Here is a 13,493-nt window from a genome sequence, read left to right on the forward strand (position 1 = left end):
AATGGCAGAGAATGCTCGAGTGGCTGAATGGCCTATCCCTGTTCCTTTCCAGAATATGTTTGTATTCTCTGGCTATGGTTAGATCGGTGAGAATGGAACCAGGTGAGAGCAGTGCCACTAAGCTGGACAACAGTGGAGAGGTGTTGAAGCAGGATGGTCAACCATGTTCGATTGCTGCAGATAGTACAAGGAAGATGAGGAGGGATAGTTTACCTTTGTCGCAGTCATATGGGATGTCATTGGTAACTTTGACAGAGTGGAAATAGCGGATTGGTCACAACCCTAAAATTCTTCACTATCTTCATAACATAATGTCCATGTCGGGCTTTTAGCTGCAGCTGATTTTCAGGTTGAGTTCCATTCTCATTAGCATTCACATGTTTTGTTCCCAGTGAAATTACTGGTGAAAGTTCAGACCAGTTCTTTTTACACCTGTCCCATTTTACAGGTTTGCCGTGATTCAAACAGGGAGTTCCAAGAAAGATAAGAAAGTGTTTGGGAGATTACATCACCTTCAAGGACTTTGTGAGAGAAAAGAGGGGTTGGAATTGAGTTGGCGGTTTGCAAGATTGGCGAAGTTAACTTCTTTGAGGAGAGGGTGATGACGGAAGATTTAAAGAAGGGAGAGAAATGCCTGCAGAAAAGGAGAATCATTAACAATTTCAGTGAACAAGGTGAGGGGGAGGAGGGTAAAACAGATGATCTGTCGTGAATTGGAATAGGATTGAGAGGGAGGGAGGAAGGATTGAGACACAGATAAGTTCAGTCCAGCGGAGATAGTTCAGTCCAGGGGAGATAGAAGGAAGATGTGAGCTCAGAGCTGGATAGATGACCTCATGTGAGTTCTGGGAGTACTGCATAGGAACATATTGGGTCTTCACACATTATGTCACATTCTCCTTTGATACTTTCTGGGATTCTTCCTCCTCTTCCATAAAAAAGGGCTTTCCAATGGAAAACCCAGGATGTAAGTTTATATCCTGTACTGTGATAGGGATGTGAAATTTGTGGATCAACAGAGGATCCCTCACTGCATCCCCCACATCTCTCTGAGAAAAATAAAGCAGTTTAATATGTTATTCATTTAGTAAATCGATGAAGCAGTTGAACCTCTAGGTCTTCAACCCAAGTTTCCTCTTGCATCAATTGATATTGATGATCCACAAAGCCTGATTCATACGTCTATTTTATTAGACGGGTGTAAAGGGGCAGTAGTGATGGGAATTTGGATTCATTCCTTATCCTGTTGATGTCCAGTTGTATTCTGAACCCTGCTAAAGGGACAGGTACAGGAAGCACTGGTCGAGACCTCCATCAGTGATTTCACTGGGGGCGAAATGGGTGGAAAACAATAAGTCATTGTGACTTGATTCTTAAAAGAAAAATGAGGAAATTCGCGGCTCTGACAGATCCTCCAATCCTGGTGAAAAATCAGTACCAGATTCCATGCAGGAATCACAAATGGAATTTTCACCTTCAGCAATGGGCCCACAATGAATTCCCTGTAAACTACTTAACTGTGCTAAAGTGGAGAGTTTGAACTTCGCGTCAGGTTTCATTTAAGAACTGGGATGTGAGGATAATGTGGGAGAAAAGTTAAAAGTGAGGGATCCTCTGTTCACTGTGGCTGTTTTATATTACATTAAGATAGCAAGAAAACTTTAACTTAATAAAATGCTTGAAGTGAAACTTACACATTAACACAGGAATTCAATTGTTAGTGTCTGTTTAATTGCTTAACAACTATTCCAAAACTCTAAATCTGGTCACTCTAATTCATTCTCCTTTACAATATTTTCCAGGTGCATTTCTTATTCCCTACATTCTCATGCTGGCACTCCTTGGGGTACCACTGTTTTTTCTGGAATCTTCCTTTGGGCAGTTTGCCGGTCTCGGACCTGTTGCAGTGTGGAAAGCTGTGCCAATGTTACAAGGTGAGTGTTCAGTAGAACAAGCTTGGAAACAGTTTAACGAGTAATAATGAGTATTTAAATGAATGTATTGATTATATTTCCACCTCAGGTGGTTTCAGCCGATCTTGCTGAAATCCTGTTCTCAACCTGACCGTTCTGAAAAAAGATCACAAAACTCAAAACATTAACTTTTTTTCTTTTTCCAGGCTACTCCTGTTCGGTTTTTCCAGAATTTCTGTTTTGTTATATGAACTGTAATAAGACCGATACAGAGTTAAAAGGCTGTCACAGAGGGTGAAATGTTTGGATGTTCATCCTCTCCTCGGCAGTGGTGTAGTGATATTGTCAATGGACTGGTGATCTAGAGGCCCAAGGGAACCTGGACTTGAACTCCATTATAAAAGATGGTGGAAATTGAACCTAATAAATATACGGAATTAAAACTCCAATGATGACCATGCAACCATTGTCGATTGTCGGAAAATGGTTCACTAAGGGCAGGAAATCTGCCGTCCTTATCTGGCATGACTCCAGATCCAGAGCAATGCGGTTGACTCTTAAATGCCCTTCGAAATGGCCTAGCAAGCCACCCAGTTGCATCAAAACCGCTGTAAAGTTGAAAAGGACAAAAAACAGATGAACCACGTGGCATCGACCTATGCACTGGAAAGGACAACAGGTCCACAGGTCATTGAAAGGGGCAACACAGGTGAAGAAGGTAGTCAAGAAGGTATATGGCATGCTTGCCTTCATTGGCCAGGGCACTGAGTATAAAAATTGTCATGTTGCAGTTGTATAGAACCTTAGTTAGACCACACTTGGAGAATAGTGTTCAATTCTGGTCGCCACACTACCAGAAGGATGTGGAGGCTTTAGAGAGGGTGCAGAAGGGATTTACCAGGATGTTGCCTGGTATGGAGGGCATTAGCTATGAGGAGAGGTTGAATAAACTCGGTTTGTTCTCACTGGAACGACGGAGGTGGACCTGATAGAGGTCTACAAAATTATGAGGGGCACAGACAAAGTGGACATTCAAATGCTTTTTCCCAGAGTATCGGGGTCAATTACTATGGGGCATAGGTTTAAAGTGCGAGGGGAAAGGTTTAGAGGTGATGTACGAGGCAAGTTTTTTACCCAGAGGGTACTGGGTGCCTGGAACACACTGCCGGAGGAGGTGGTGGAAGCAGGGACGATAGTGACGTTTAAGGGGCAGCTTGACAAATACATGAATTGGATGGGAATAGAGGGATACGGACCCAGGAAGTGTAGAAGATTTTAGTTTAGATGCGTAGCATGGTCGGCACGGGCTTGGAGGGCCGAAGGGCCTGTTCCTGTGCTGTACCTTTCTTTGTTCTTTGTGTCAAACTTGGGAGAGCTGCCTCACAGACATGTCAACCAACAGTTGGAAATAGTCATGCTCATGGAATTATACCTGACACATAAAGTGCCAGACAACTGTATCGCTAGCCCCGTGTATGTTCTGTCCCACCTGAAGGACAGACCCAGCAGAGGTGGCAGCACAGTAGTATACAGTCGGGAGGGAGTTGCCCTGAAAGTCCTCAACATCCACTCTGGACACCATGAAGTCTCATGGCTTCAGAACAAATATGGGCAAAGAAATCTCCTGCTGATTACCACGTACCGTCCACCCTCAGCTAATAAATTTGGATTTATTATCAAGTGTACCGATGTACAGTGAGAAGTATTGATTTGTGTCCAGTCCAGACAGATTGTTCCATGCAGGAAAAGCATAGGGCATACGATAAATTAACAAAGTAAATACATAGATGTGGAGAAGATGCGTGGAGAGATTAGTTCATGAATAAGAGGGCCATCCAGCAATCTGGTAATAGGTGGGAAGAAGCTATTTTTGAACCTTTAGTGCGTATTTTCGGACCTTTGTATCTCCTGCCCAATGGAAGAGAGAATAACCCGGGTGGCAGGGGTCTTTGATTAAGTTGCCCGCTATGCAAAGGCAGTAGGAGGTGCAAACAGAACCAATGGATGGGAGGTGGGTTTGCATGATGGACTGGGCTATGTTCACGACTCTCTGTAGTTTCTCACAGTCTTGAGCCGAGCAGTTGCCATACCAAGCTATGATGCAGCCAAATAGGATGCTTTTTATGCTGCATCTGTAAAAATTGGTAAGAGTCAATGTGGACATGCCTGAGGAAGTATAGATGTTGTTGTGCTTTCTTGGTTGTAGCGTCAACGTGGGTGGACCAGGACAGATTGTTGGTGATTGTCGGTGTAGACCTACATGTTTGAAACTGTCAACCATCGTCACCTTGGCACCATTGATGCACAGGGGTGTGTACGATACTTTGCTTCCTGGTCAATGACCAGCTCCTTAGTTTTGTTTGCATTGAGGGAGAGAATGTTGGCATTGCATCATGCCACTAGATTCTTTATCTCCCTCCTGTACTCTGACTCATCATTGTTTGAGATCTGACCCGACTCACTCCAGTCGTGTTTTTAGCAAACTTGTCAGTGCAGTTGGCATCAAGTTTTGCCACATGGTCGTGTGTGTACAAGGAGTATAGTTAGGGGCTAATTACACAGCTTTGCAAGGCCCGGTATTGAGAACTATAGTAGAGGAGGTGTTATTGTTTATCCTTACTGGTTGTGATCTATGGGTCAGGAAGTCGGGGATCCAGTTGCAGAGGGAGGACCCAAGTCCTAGGTTTTAGAATTTTGAAAAGACTGGCTGGGATTATGGTGTTGAATTCGAGCTATAGTCAATGAATCGGAGTCTGATGTAGGAATCCTTGTTGTCGAGATGCTCTAGGGATGAGTGTAGGGCAAGCGCGATGACATCGGCTGTGGGCCAGTTGTGGAAGTATGCGAATTACAGTGCTTCAAGGCATTCTGGGAGTATGGAGTTTTTGTGCCTCATGACCAACCTCTCGATAATGTTAGATGTCAAGGCAACCGGACGGTAGTCATTGAGGCACGTTTCCTAGTTCTTCTTTGGCAGGGTATGATCTTCTTGAAGCAGGTGGAAACCTCAGAACGGAGTAAGGAGAGGTTTAAATGTGTGAGCACACCCGCCTGTTGGTTCGCTCAGCATCTGAGTCCACGACCAGGGACTCCATTGAGACCCATTGTTTTCTGAGAGTTCACTTTCAAGAAGGCCGATCTGACATCGGAATCTATGACGGTAGGTATAGGTGTGTCCGAGGCTGCTGGGGCAATTGACAATGATTTTTTGGTTTCTTGTTCGAAACGAGCATAGAATGCACTGAGTTCATCGGGGGGGGGGGGGGGGGGGGGGGGGGGGGGGTGCAGTTGCCGAAGGTTCTACTCGGCTTTGCTTTGTGGCTTTTTATATTGTTTAAGCCTTACCACAATCGATGAGAGTCTGTGCCATTAGTTTGTAACTCTAGCTTAGTCTGGTATTGTCCCTTGGCATCCCTGATGACTTTGCAGAGGTGGTACCTGGATTTCTTGTATCGGTCAGGATCACCTGTCTTGAATGCCCTGGACCTGGCCTTGAGTAGGGAGTGAATCTCCTGGTTAATCCATAATTTCCAGTTGGGGAACCCACAAACCACTTTCTTTGGCACGCAATCTTCTACTGAAGTCAATGACGGTGGTGGCATACTTGTTTAGGTTGGCCGCTGAGTTTTCAAGTATGGACTTACTGACTCCAAGTAGTCATGTAAGAGCTCTTCCGTTGCTTCGGACCAGCATTACACAACCTTCTTAACCAGATTTCCCACTTACATTTCTGCTTGTATGGCGTGAGAAGGAGCACGGTCTTGTGCTCTGATTTTCCAAAGTACTGTAGGTGCCCAATAATCCAACCATTCAAACATCTTACCCACTAACCCATGCACTCCTATTTTATGTGGAGGTGATGCGGCACCTTACTGTATGCCTTTTGGAAATTGAAATACAGAAAATCTAGAGGTTTCCCTTCATCCAAGTTTCTTGTTTCTTACTTAACTTATCTAATAAATTAGAGAAACATGATTTCCCTTTCACAAAATCATGTTGACTCTGTCTAATTGCATTATAATTTTCTACATGGCAGACGACATCTGGAAGCCATGTAGAGGACCATGGCAGCTGGTGGGCAGTCATGTGGCATTGACCTCTGTTAAAGTTTTCCTTATTAATAAATACCTTTTGTGTTTTCAATGGAACGCGCATCATTACAGGAGGGATATTTTTATCTGTGTGATTTCTAAAAATCTTGCCCCAGAAGTTGGTGATTTCAATCGACCGACTTTGTGCGCTTTACATTTATCCTGACCTATCAATATATCACCTGGCTGTAACTTTCAAACATTAACTAAACAAACTTCAGAAGTTAAACAAATGAGAAATATAATAATTTCTTTCCATCCTGTGGGCTGTCCTGCGGATTTTCGGTTTCCTTGCTAACCTGTTACTCATTTTTACTCACATCATTCGGAGAAAATAAAGCACTTGGCCACATGAAAGACAATTAAGCGGGTCACATCAGTTCCTGAGAAATTGGTCCCTTTCAATTAAATTATATTATTGCTTGAGATTACACGGGATGGAACAGGTTGTTCCAGGGTGAGTGGGTGGGGTGGGGTGGACTAAAGTAAGTCAGGGCACAGGACCAACCAACTGTAAATCAGCCACTTGGTTTCCATAATTCTGCAATTTACACCACTGATACCTCCCTCTGAATCTTCTTCCCCTTGTGGTCACCTGCTGTATGTTCTTTATGCTTATGTTCTCCTGCTGTCCCAGAGTCCCCCATTGCGTCCTTTCCCCCACCTCCCTAAAATAACCAACCTGCAAGGACACATGCTAATGCCCCGCTGAGTTTTCCTCACTGATGTCCTCAGCTGCTCCATCGATGTCTACCCCTTCCTCCCCTCCCCGTGTTCCATCTGGCCTCTCACCCCCACCTGGTTGCCGCACACTTTATACCTGCTCCAATGTTCCATCCCAGTAAGTTTAACAAGTGCCGTCACATTGATCCAATTCAGACCAGTCTGAACTCCCGCTGGTGGGACAGATGATCAGTTAGTGAGGGCCAATTACGGTTGACTGAAAATTTGAATCACAAAATGGTTACAGTGCAGAAGGAGACAAGAAGGGGTGGCAGAGTGGTTAACACTGCTGCCTCACAGCACCAGGGATTTGGGTTTGATTCCGACCTCGGGTGACTGTGTGGAGTTTGCATGTTCTCCCCGTATCTATATGGGTTTCTTTTGTATTTGCAAGAAGGGGGAGCCCGCACTGAGTTGAGTGAAACAACAACGATTTACTCTAAAGCCCTGGATACACGGCACTCGGGGCTACCCAACCAAATGAGTGCCAGTCGGTCACTGACCAGCCAGCTATATACCGGAAATACGTTAGTTACATTGCCCCCTTAGCAGGGGGGTGCATATTCCCTCAAGGATTCTGCGAATATAAAACCCCCAACGCCATAAGTATACTGTGAATACAAGTTATGTCATCCATTTCTCCACCCCACCCCCCGCCCGTCCGAAGGACCCTCCACTGGCCGTAGACGTAGAAGAGGAGGAGAAATAGGAGAGGAGGGATGACAGACTCGCTTCGGCTCTGGAGGAATATCATTTGCCTGAGGCACTGTGTTCACTGGCAAATACCATGCCGGGAGACGACGTTTTCTATTGGAAGTCGAGGACAGAAGCAGGAGGCAGGTGTGCAGCGGAATTCAACTTGGAGGCCACAGAGGGCTGTGTGTCCATGCCAGAATCGGAGGAGGGGACCAACGCTGGCACGCAGTGCCACAGTGGGCCAGTCGGACTGGGGGACCAAATCCACCCAGATGGGGAATACGCCAGAAACCAAGGCGGGGTCTGCAGGACCAAAGGTGATCCAAATGATGCTGTAGTTCCTGGCATCCAATCTGAACCCTGTACGAGACTGTACCAGTCTGGTGGAGATCAGTCCCCGAGAGCCAGCAGGCACCAATGGCAATATTCCAGACAAAGACCATGTGCCCTGGAGAAAACCATTTGGATGGAAGACTTGGAGTATCACTGCTGTCCCTGAGCCTGGCATACCCGCGATCTGGTAACAATAAACTCAGGCGGGTACGGAGCCACCAGCCCATGCAAACTCTATAGGGCCACTCTCGATAATGCAGCTGCATAGTCCAGTAGGCGAACAAAAACCGAGCCAATCTGTTGAGCCAAACATCTGTTTGAACGTCTGGGCGGCCAAACCGTAGAAGCCTGTTGGTAAGGAGCCATTTTTACATGTCAAATTCCATTGGCTTTAACGAACTCCACAAGCTCCTCAATGATGAAGGTGATGTGTTATCTGTGTTGGTCTAACATCGACTGCAATTGGATGCAGTAAAATGAGAAAAAGGCTTATGACACAGGAGATGGTCCAACACTGTTTTATTGAACCTGTTGATTGCTGTACATAATCTGCTGTGGGTTGACACTCTATTAACCTAACTAATAACCTCCTACTGGCTTGACCAGACTAGCTCTCTATCACATGGTGATGATGTTCATTGGCCTGTGCATTGCTACTATCTCCCTAGCTGTCCTGTGAGAGAGGGAGAGCCTTAATGCCCTGTGGGCTTTACAGCGGTGGTGTCCTGTCTGGTGATTGGTGTTCTGTGTAATTGTGTTCATTGGTTATCCTGTGTGTCAATCACTGCCTGTCTGCATCTCATGATATACATGAGTGGATATTATGACAGAATGAAGCCCCTTTGTCCATAATGACGACTTCAGGATACCTTGTATATAAGAACAAAAGAACTAGGAGCAGCAGTAGGCCATCTGGCCCCTGGAGCCTGCTCCGTCATTCAATGAGATCATGGCTGATCTTTTGTGGACTCAACTCCACTTTCCGGCCAAAACGCCATAACCTTAATCCCTTTATTCTTCAAAACACTATCTATCTTTATCTTTAAAACATTTAATGAAGGAGCCTCAACTGCTTCACAGGGCAAGGAATACCATAGCTTCACAATCCTTTGGGTGAAGAAGTTCCTCCTAAACTCAGTCCTAAATCTGCTTCCCCTTATTGTGAGGCTATGCCCCCTCGTTCTGCTTTCACCCACCAGTGGAAACAACCTGCCCGCATTTATCCTTTCTATTCCTTTCATATTTTTATATGTTTCGATAAGATACCCCTCATCCTTCTAAATTCCAACGAGTGCAGTCCCAGTCTACTCAACCTCTCCTTGTAATCCAACCCCTTCAAGTCTGGAATTAACCTAGTGAATCTCCTCTGCACACCCTCCAGCGCCAGTACGTCCTTTCTCAGGTAAGGAGACCAAAACTGAACACAATACTCCAGATGTGGCCTCACTAACAGCTTATATAATTGCAGCATAACCTCCATCACCTTAAACTCCATCCCGCTAGCAACGAAGGACAAAACTCCATTTGCTTTCTTAATCACCTGTTGCACCTGTAAACCAACTTTTTGCCACTCATGTACTAGCACACCCAGGTCTCTCTGCACAGCAGCATGTTTTAATATTTTCTCATTTAAATAACAACCCCTTTTGCTGTTATTCCAAGCAAAATGGACAACCTCACATTTGTCAACATTGCATTCCAACTGCCAGACCCTAGCCCATTCACTTAACCTGTGTGGAAAAAGAGTGATGCAATCTGTTGAGGTAACACGAGAGGAGATCGTCGTTATCCGGTGGACCTCTAACCACTTTGAATGGGTGTCCACCAGTAAAAGTAACATGGAACCATGAAGAGACCAGCGTGAACCCAGGCCCAGCGGCAGTCTGCCATTCCCAGTGATTATCTTACTCTTTTATGACTCCTTAATTACGGCTTTCGCTGACATGCATCATGTCTGACCCCACACACCATGAACAGCACCATTGGCAGGAGAGGATGATTCTGGACCTAATTGGTGTCTATGTATATTCACTGGTTTAGCTCAGTAGGCTAGAGAGCTGGTTTGTGATGCAGAGCAAGGCCAACAGATTGGGTTCAATTCCCGGACTGGCTGAGGTTATTCATGAAGGGTCCGCCTTCTCAACCTTGCCTGAGGTGCAGTGATCCTCAGGTTAAGTCACCACTAGTCAGTTCTCCCCCTCAAAGATGAAAGAAGCAGAGGCGGCACGTGGCACAGTCGTTAGCACTGGGACTGCAGCGCTGAGGACCCGGGTTCGAATCCCGGCCCAGGGTCACTTTCTGTGTGGAGTTTGCACATTCTTCCTGTGTCTGCGTGGGTTTCACCCTCACAATTCCAAAGATGTGCAGGTTAGGTGGATTTGCCGCACTAAATTGCTCCTTAACTGGAAAATTGGGTACGCTAAATAAAAAAAAAGAGGAGAGCAGCCAATGGTCATCTCAGACTATGTATATGGTATTAATAATAAACAGTTAATGTTTAAACACACAAGCCTCCAAACCTCTTCATGACACAACACACATCCTCACAACAGTTTTAATGATCTCCATACCTGGATCGCAGGTCATTGAATCACCACTTTTTCTGGCTTTTCACCATTTAGAAACCCTGTTTTATCTTTTTCAGGACCAAAGTCCATGATGTCACATTTTTCTGAACTGAAATCTGTTTTCTGAGTTCCACTGTGACACTTGAGCCATTCGGAAACTTTGTGGGATTTCGTGTTCCTCGAGGAACCAGGTGTGTGGGAAATGCCTTCAGCTGTTTGAGCTCAAGCTTGTGGGGCGGCTGAAGTCACTGAGGAGCATGAGGGAGATTGAGAGTTTCCTGGACTGTGCTTTCAGGAGGCAGCGAGAGTTCAACATCGCAGGCAGGTAGCTGCGTGGCAAAGCAGGAAGAGGAAAGAAGAGAAAGGGATTACAGGAGCCTTTGGGGTGTGTGCAACTCGCAAAGAGAAACTCAGAATTGGAGGTTGCTGGAAATGATGACACCGCAAAGTCGAGCAACCTAGGCCATGGCATCAAATGGCAAAGGACTGTACAGGAGGGGCAACAAAGGCGAGGCATGCAGTTGCTGCAGGATATTTTGATGGCTAGTTAATTTATTTGGCTAGATGGCTAGTTTATGGTTCAGAATAATGCTAATGACACTGGTACATTCCTGTTCCAGTTGAGGTAGACTCCTGTCCTGTTGCTGAGAGTGGAAGACACTGAGAAAAACTGCCCATAAAATAGATCAGGATGAAGCATCAGCCTTCCTTACTGTAGGTACAGCAAGCGTACCATGCCATGTCGCAGGAAGACAGACAGGCATTTCTGTCACTGCCATTGTGAGCTTCATTCCAGGGTAGAAGAGATTATGAAGCGGATGTAGGATATCCTCCAGGAGAAAGGGAGAAGTCAGAAGTTGTTGTGCAGCAACAGCATCATAGAGAGAGCAGGTATTGAGACCATGTGGTCAGATTTTCAAGAACTTGTGAGGAAATTGAAAAGTAGGACCTCGATTGGGAGGCAGTGGTTAGCACTGCTGCCTCAAAGTGCCAAGGACCCGGGTTCAATTTTAGCCTTGGATGACTGTCTGTGTGGAGTTTGCACTCTCTACCAGTGTCTGCATGTGTTTCTTCCGGATGCTCCAATTCCCTCCGACAGTCCAAATATGTAGAAGTTAGGTTGATTGGCCATGACAAATTAGTGTCCAGAGATTTGTAGATTTGGTTAAAGGGTTATTGGGATAGGGTGGGGAATGGGTTTGGGTTGAGTGCTCTTTCAGAGGGTCGGTGCAGATTTGGTAGGCTGGATGGCCTCCTGTTGCGCTCTAGTGATTCTATGCTTCTATGATGAATGCACTAATCTCCAGATTGCTCTGAACTAAAGTAGAAATAGGAAGACAAGGAGGATCAATGTTTGTCTTGATGTGAGGTGCAGAAAAGAAGGCTGCAGATTCTTGTTGGGGCCAGTTCTGGTGCAGGAAGTGCTTATTCCAAAGGGACAGGTTGTATTTCAACAGGTTGTGACTCAATGTCCTCACAGGGAGGTGTATTATTGTGGCTGGAGAGTATTTAAGCTCTGGGCACCAGAATATTGAAGTAGAAAATAGGCATAACCAGAGCGTGTTGGATATTGTTGGAGAAAGATACAGTGAGGAGACTAGAAAGGGTTAGGAATATAAAAGCAAGATTAGTATGTTTGTCTGTGAATCGAACAGACGTGATGAATACGGTTGGTGAGCTACAAGCACAAATAGCTTTGTGGGAATATGATGCAGAAGCAATAACGGAAACATGGGTGCTTACTGTTCAAGGACACAAAGGCTGGCACTTTCCAGGAGGGCAAAGATTGGGCTCTGAACACTGAGGGGGATATGATATTCAAGAAGAAAAGGGAGCTTGGTAAAGCTTGATTAAGATGGCATTGATGCAAACGTTAGCGGTGACCTTGGTTCCAGATATCAGGTTGTGGATTTGGTTTGGGTGGAGATGAGTAATAGTAGAGGAAATAAGTCATTTGTGGGGTGGTGTACAGGCCCCCAACAGTACATATGAGTAAACGAACATCAAAATTAGGAGCAGAAATTCGGCCCTCGGGCCTGCTCCACCATTCAATGAGATCTCCCCCCCCCCCCGATAACCTTTGATTTCCTTGTCTGACAAAAATCTATCTAACTCTACCTTAAAAAAGTCAGTGACCCCGCTTCCACCACCTTCTGAAGCAGAGAGTTCCACTCTTCTCATCTCTTTCCCATAAGAGTGACCCCTAATTATAAAACAATGCTCCCTAGTTCTGCCATTTTTTGACATGGGGCTGGATTCTCCCCACCCCGATGCCAAAATCCGGGCGTACGCTGCGCCACGTATCGCCTACCTGTGGCCATTGCTGGAGGCCCGCCCCGCCATTCTCTGACCCCGACTGGCTGACATCCCAACGGCGTGTATCTAATATGGTCCTGCTCATCAGGACACTAGCGTGGTGGCTGCAGACTCAAACGGCACCGGACAGATTTTGGGCGAGCTGTCCGGGTCGGGGGCATGGCTGATCGGGGCACTATTTGGAGGGTCCAACTCCGCGGTCTGAGTCCGCCATGGAGCTCGCCGCGGCCACTAGTGAACACCGCCATGCGCACGCGCGGCCTACGACACGGATGTGCGGGGGCCCGTATCTGCAGCAAAAGCTGCTAGTTTCAAGTCAGATCCCTGCGAACCCTCTGCAGGGCTTTGAATATGTGGCCCTTTCACGCCAGTTTTTCTGTCGTGGAAGGCCAATTTTTACGACGGCGTGGGGATACTCAACCCAAAAACAGAGAATCCAGCCGATAGTCTTTGCCTAGCATTTGTGCGCGCGAACGTTACTTGCCACTTGTCAGCCCAAAACTAGACATTGCCCTGGTCTTCCTGCATTTGGACATGGACTGCTTCCAGTATCTTCGGAGTTGTGAATGGTTGTGAATATTGTACAGTCATAGATGGAAGGTAACTGTTGAAGCATCTGAAGACATTGTGCCGAGGGCAGATTTATACCAACCCTCTGTTTCCTTTCCTTTCACAAATCCTCAATCCACCCTATAGGAGGCTCTGAGATGGTTGGACCTGGTAACTGGTGAAGAACTTCCACTTGGACAGGAGAGCAGAAAGTAGCTGTGTACCTGTGGCTGAATGAACCCCAGAATGAGTGAAGGCTTCAGGAAAATATGGGAGCAGTTAGCACTCAACCTTTTTCTAATTCC

General features: G+C 46.0%; 1 protein-coding gene across 1 annotated transcript in view; it reads left to right on the plus strand.

The window, feature by feature from the left end:
* Positions 1-13,493, plus strand: part of LOC119951479 (sodium- and chloride-dependent neutral and basic amino acid transporter B(0+)-like) — a 160,468-nt gene that overhangs the window by 56,606 nt on the left and 90,369 nt on the right. Inside the window, exon 4 of the mRNA XM_038774689.1 lies at positions 1,803-1,934. Coding sequence (XP_038630617.1) covers positions 1,803-1,934 — 132 coding nt within the window. The remainder of the gene's footprint in view (positions 1-1,802; positions 1,935-13,493) is intronic.

Source organism: Scyliorhinus canicula, chromosome 17 (assembly GCF_902713615.1).
Source record: "Scyliorhinus canicula chromosome 17, sScyCan1.1, whole genome shotgun sequence".
Lineage (NCBI taxonomy): Eukaryota > Metazoa > Chordata > Chondrichthyes > Carcharhiniformes > Scyliorhinidae > Scyliorhinus > Scyliorhinus canicula.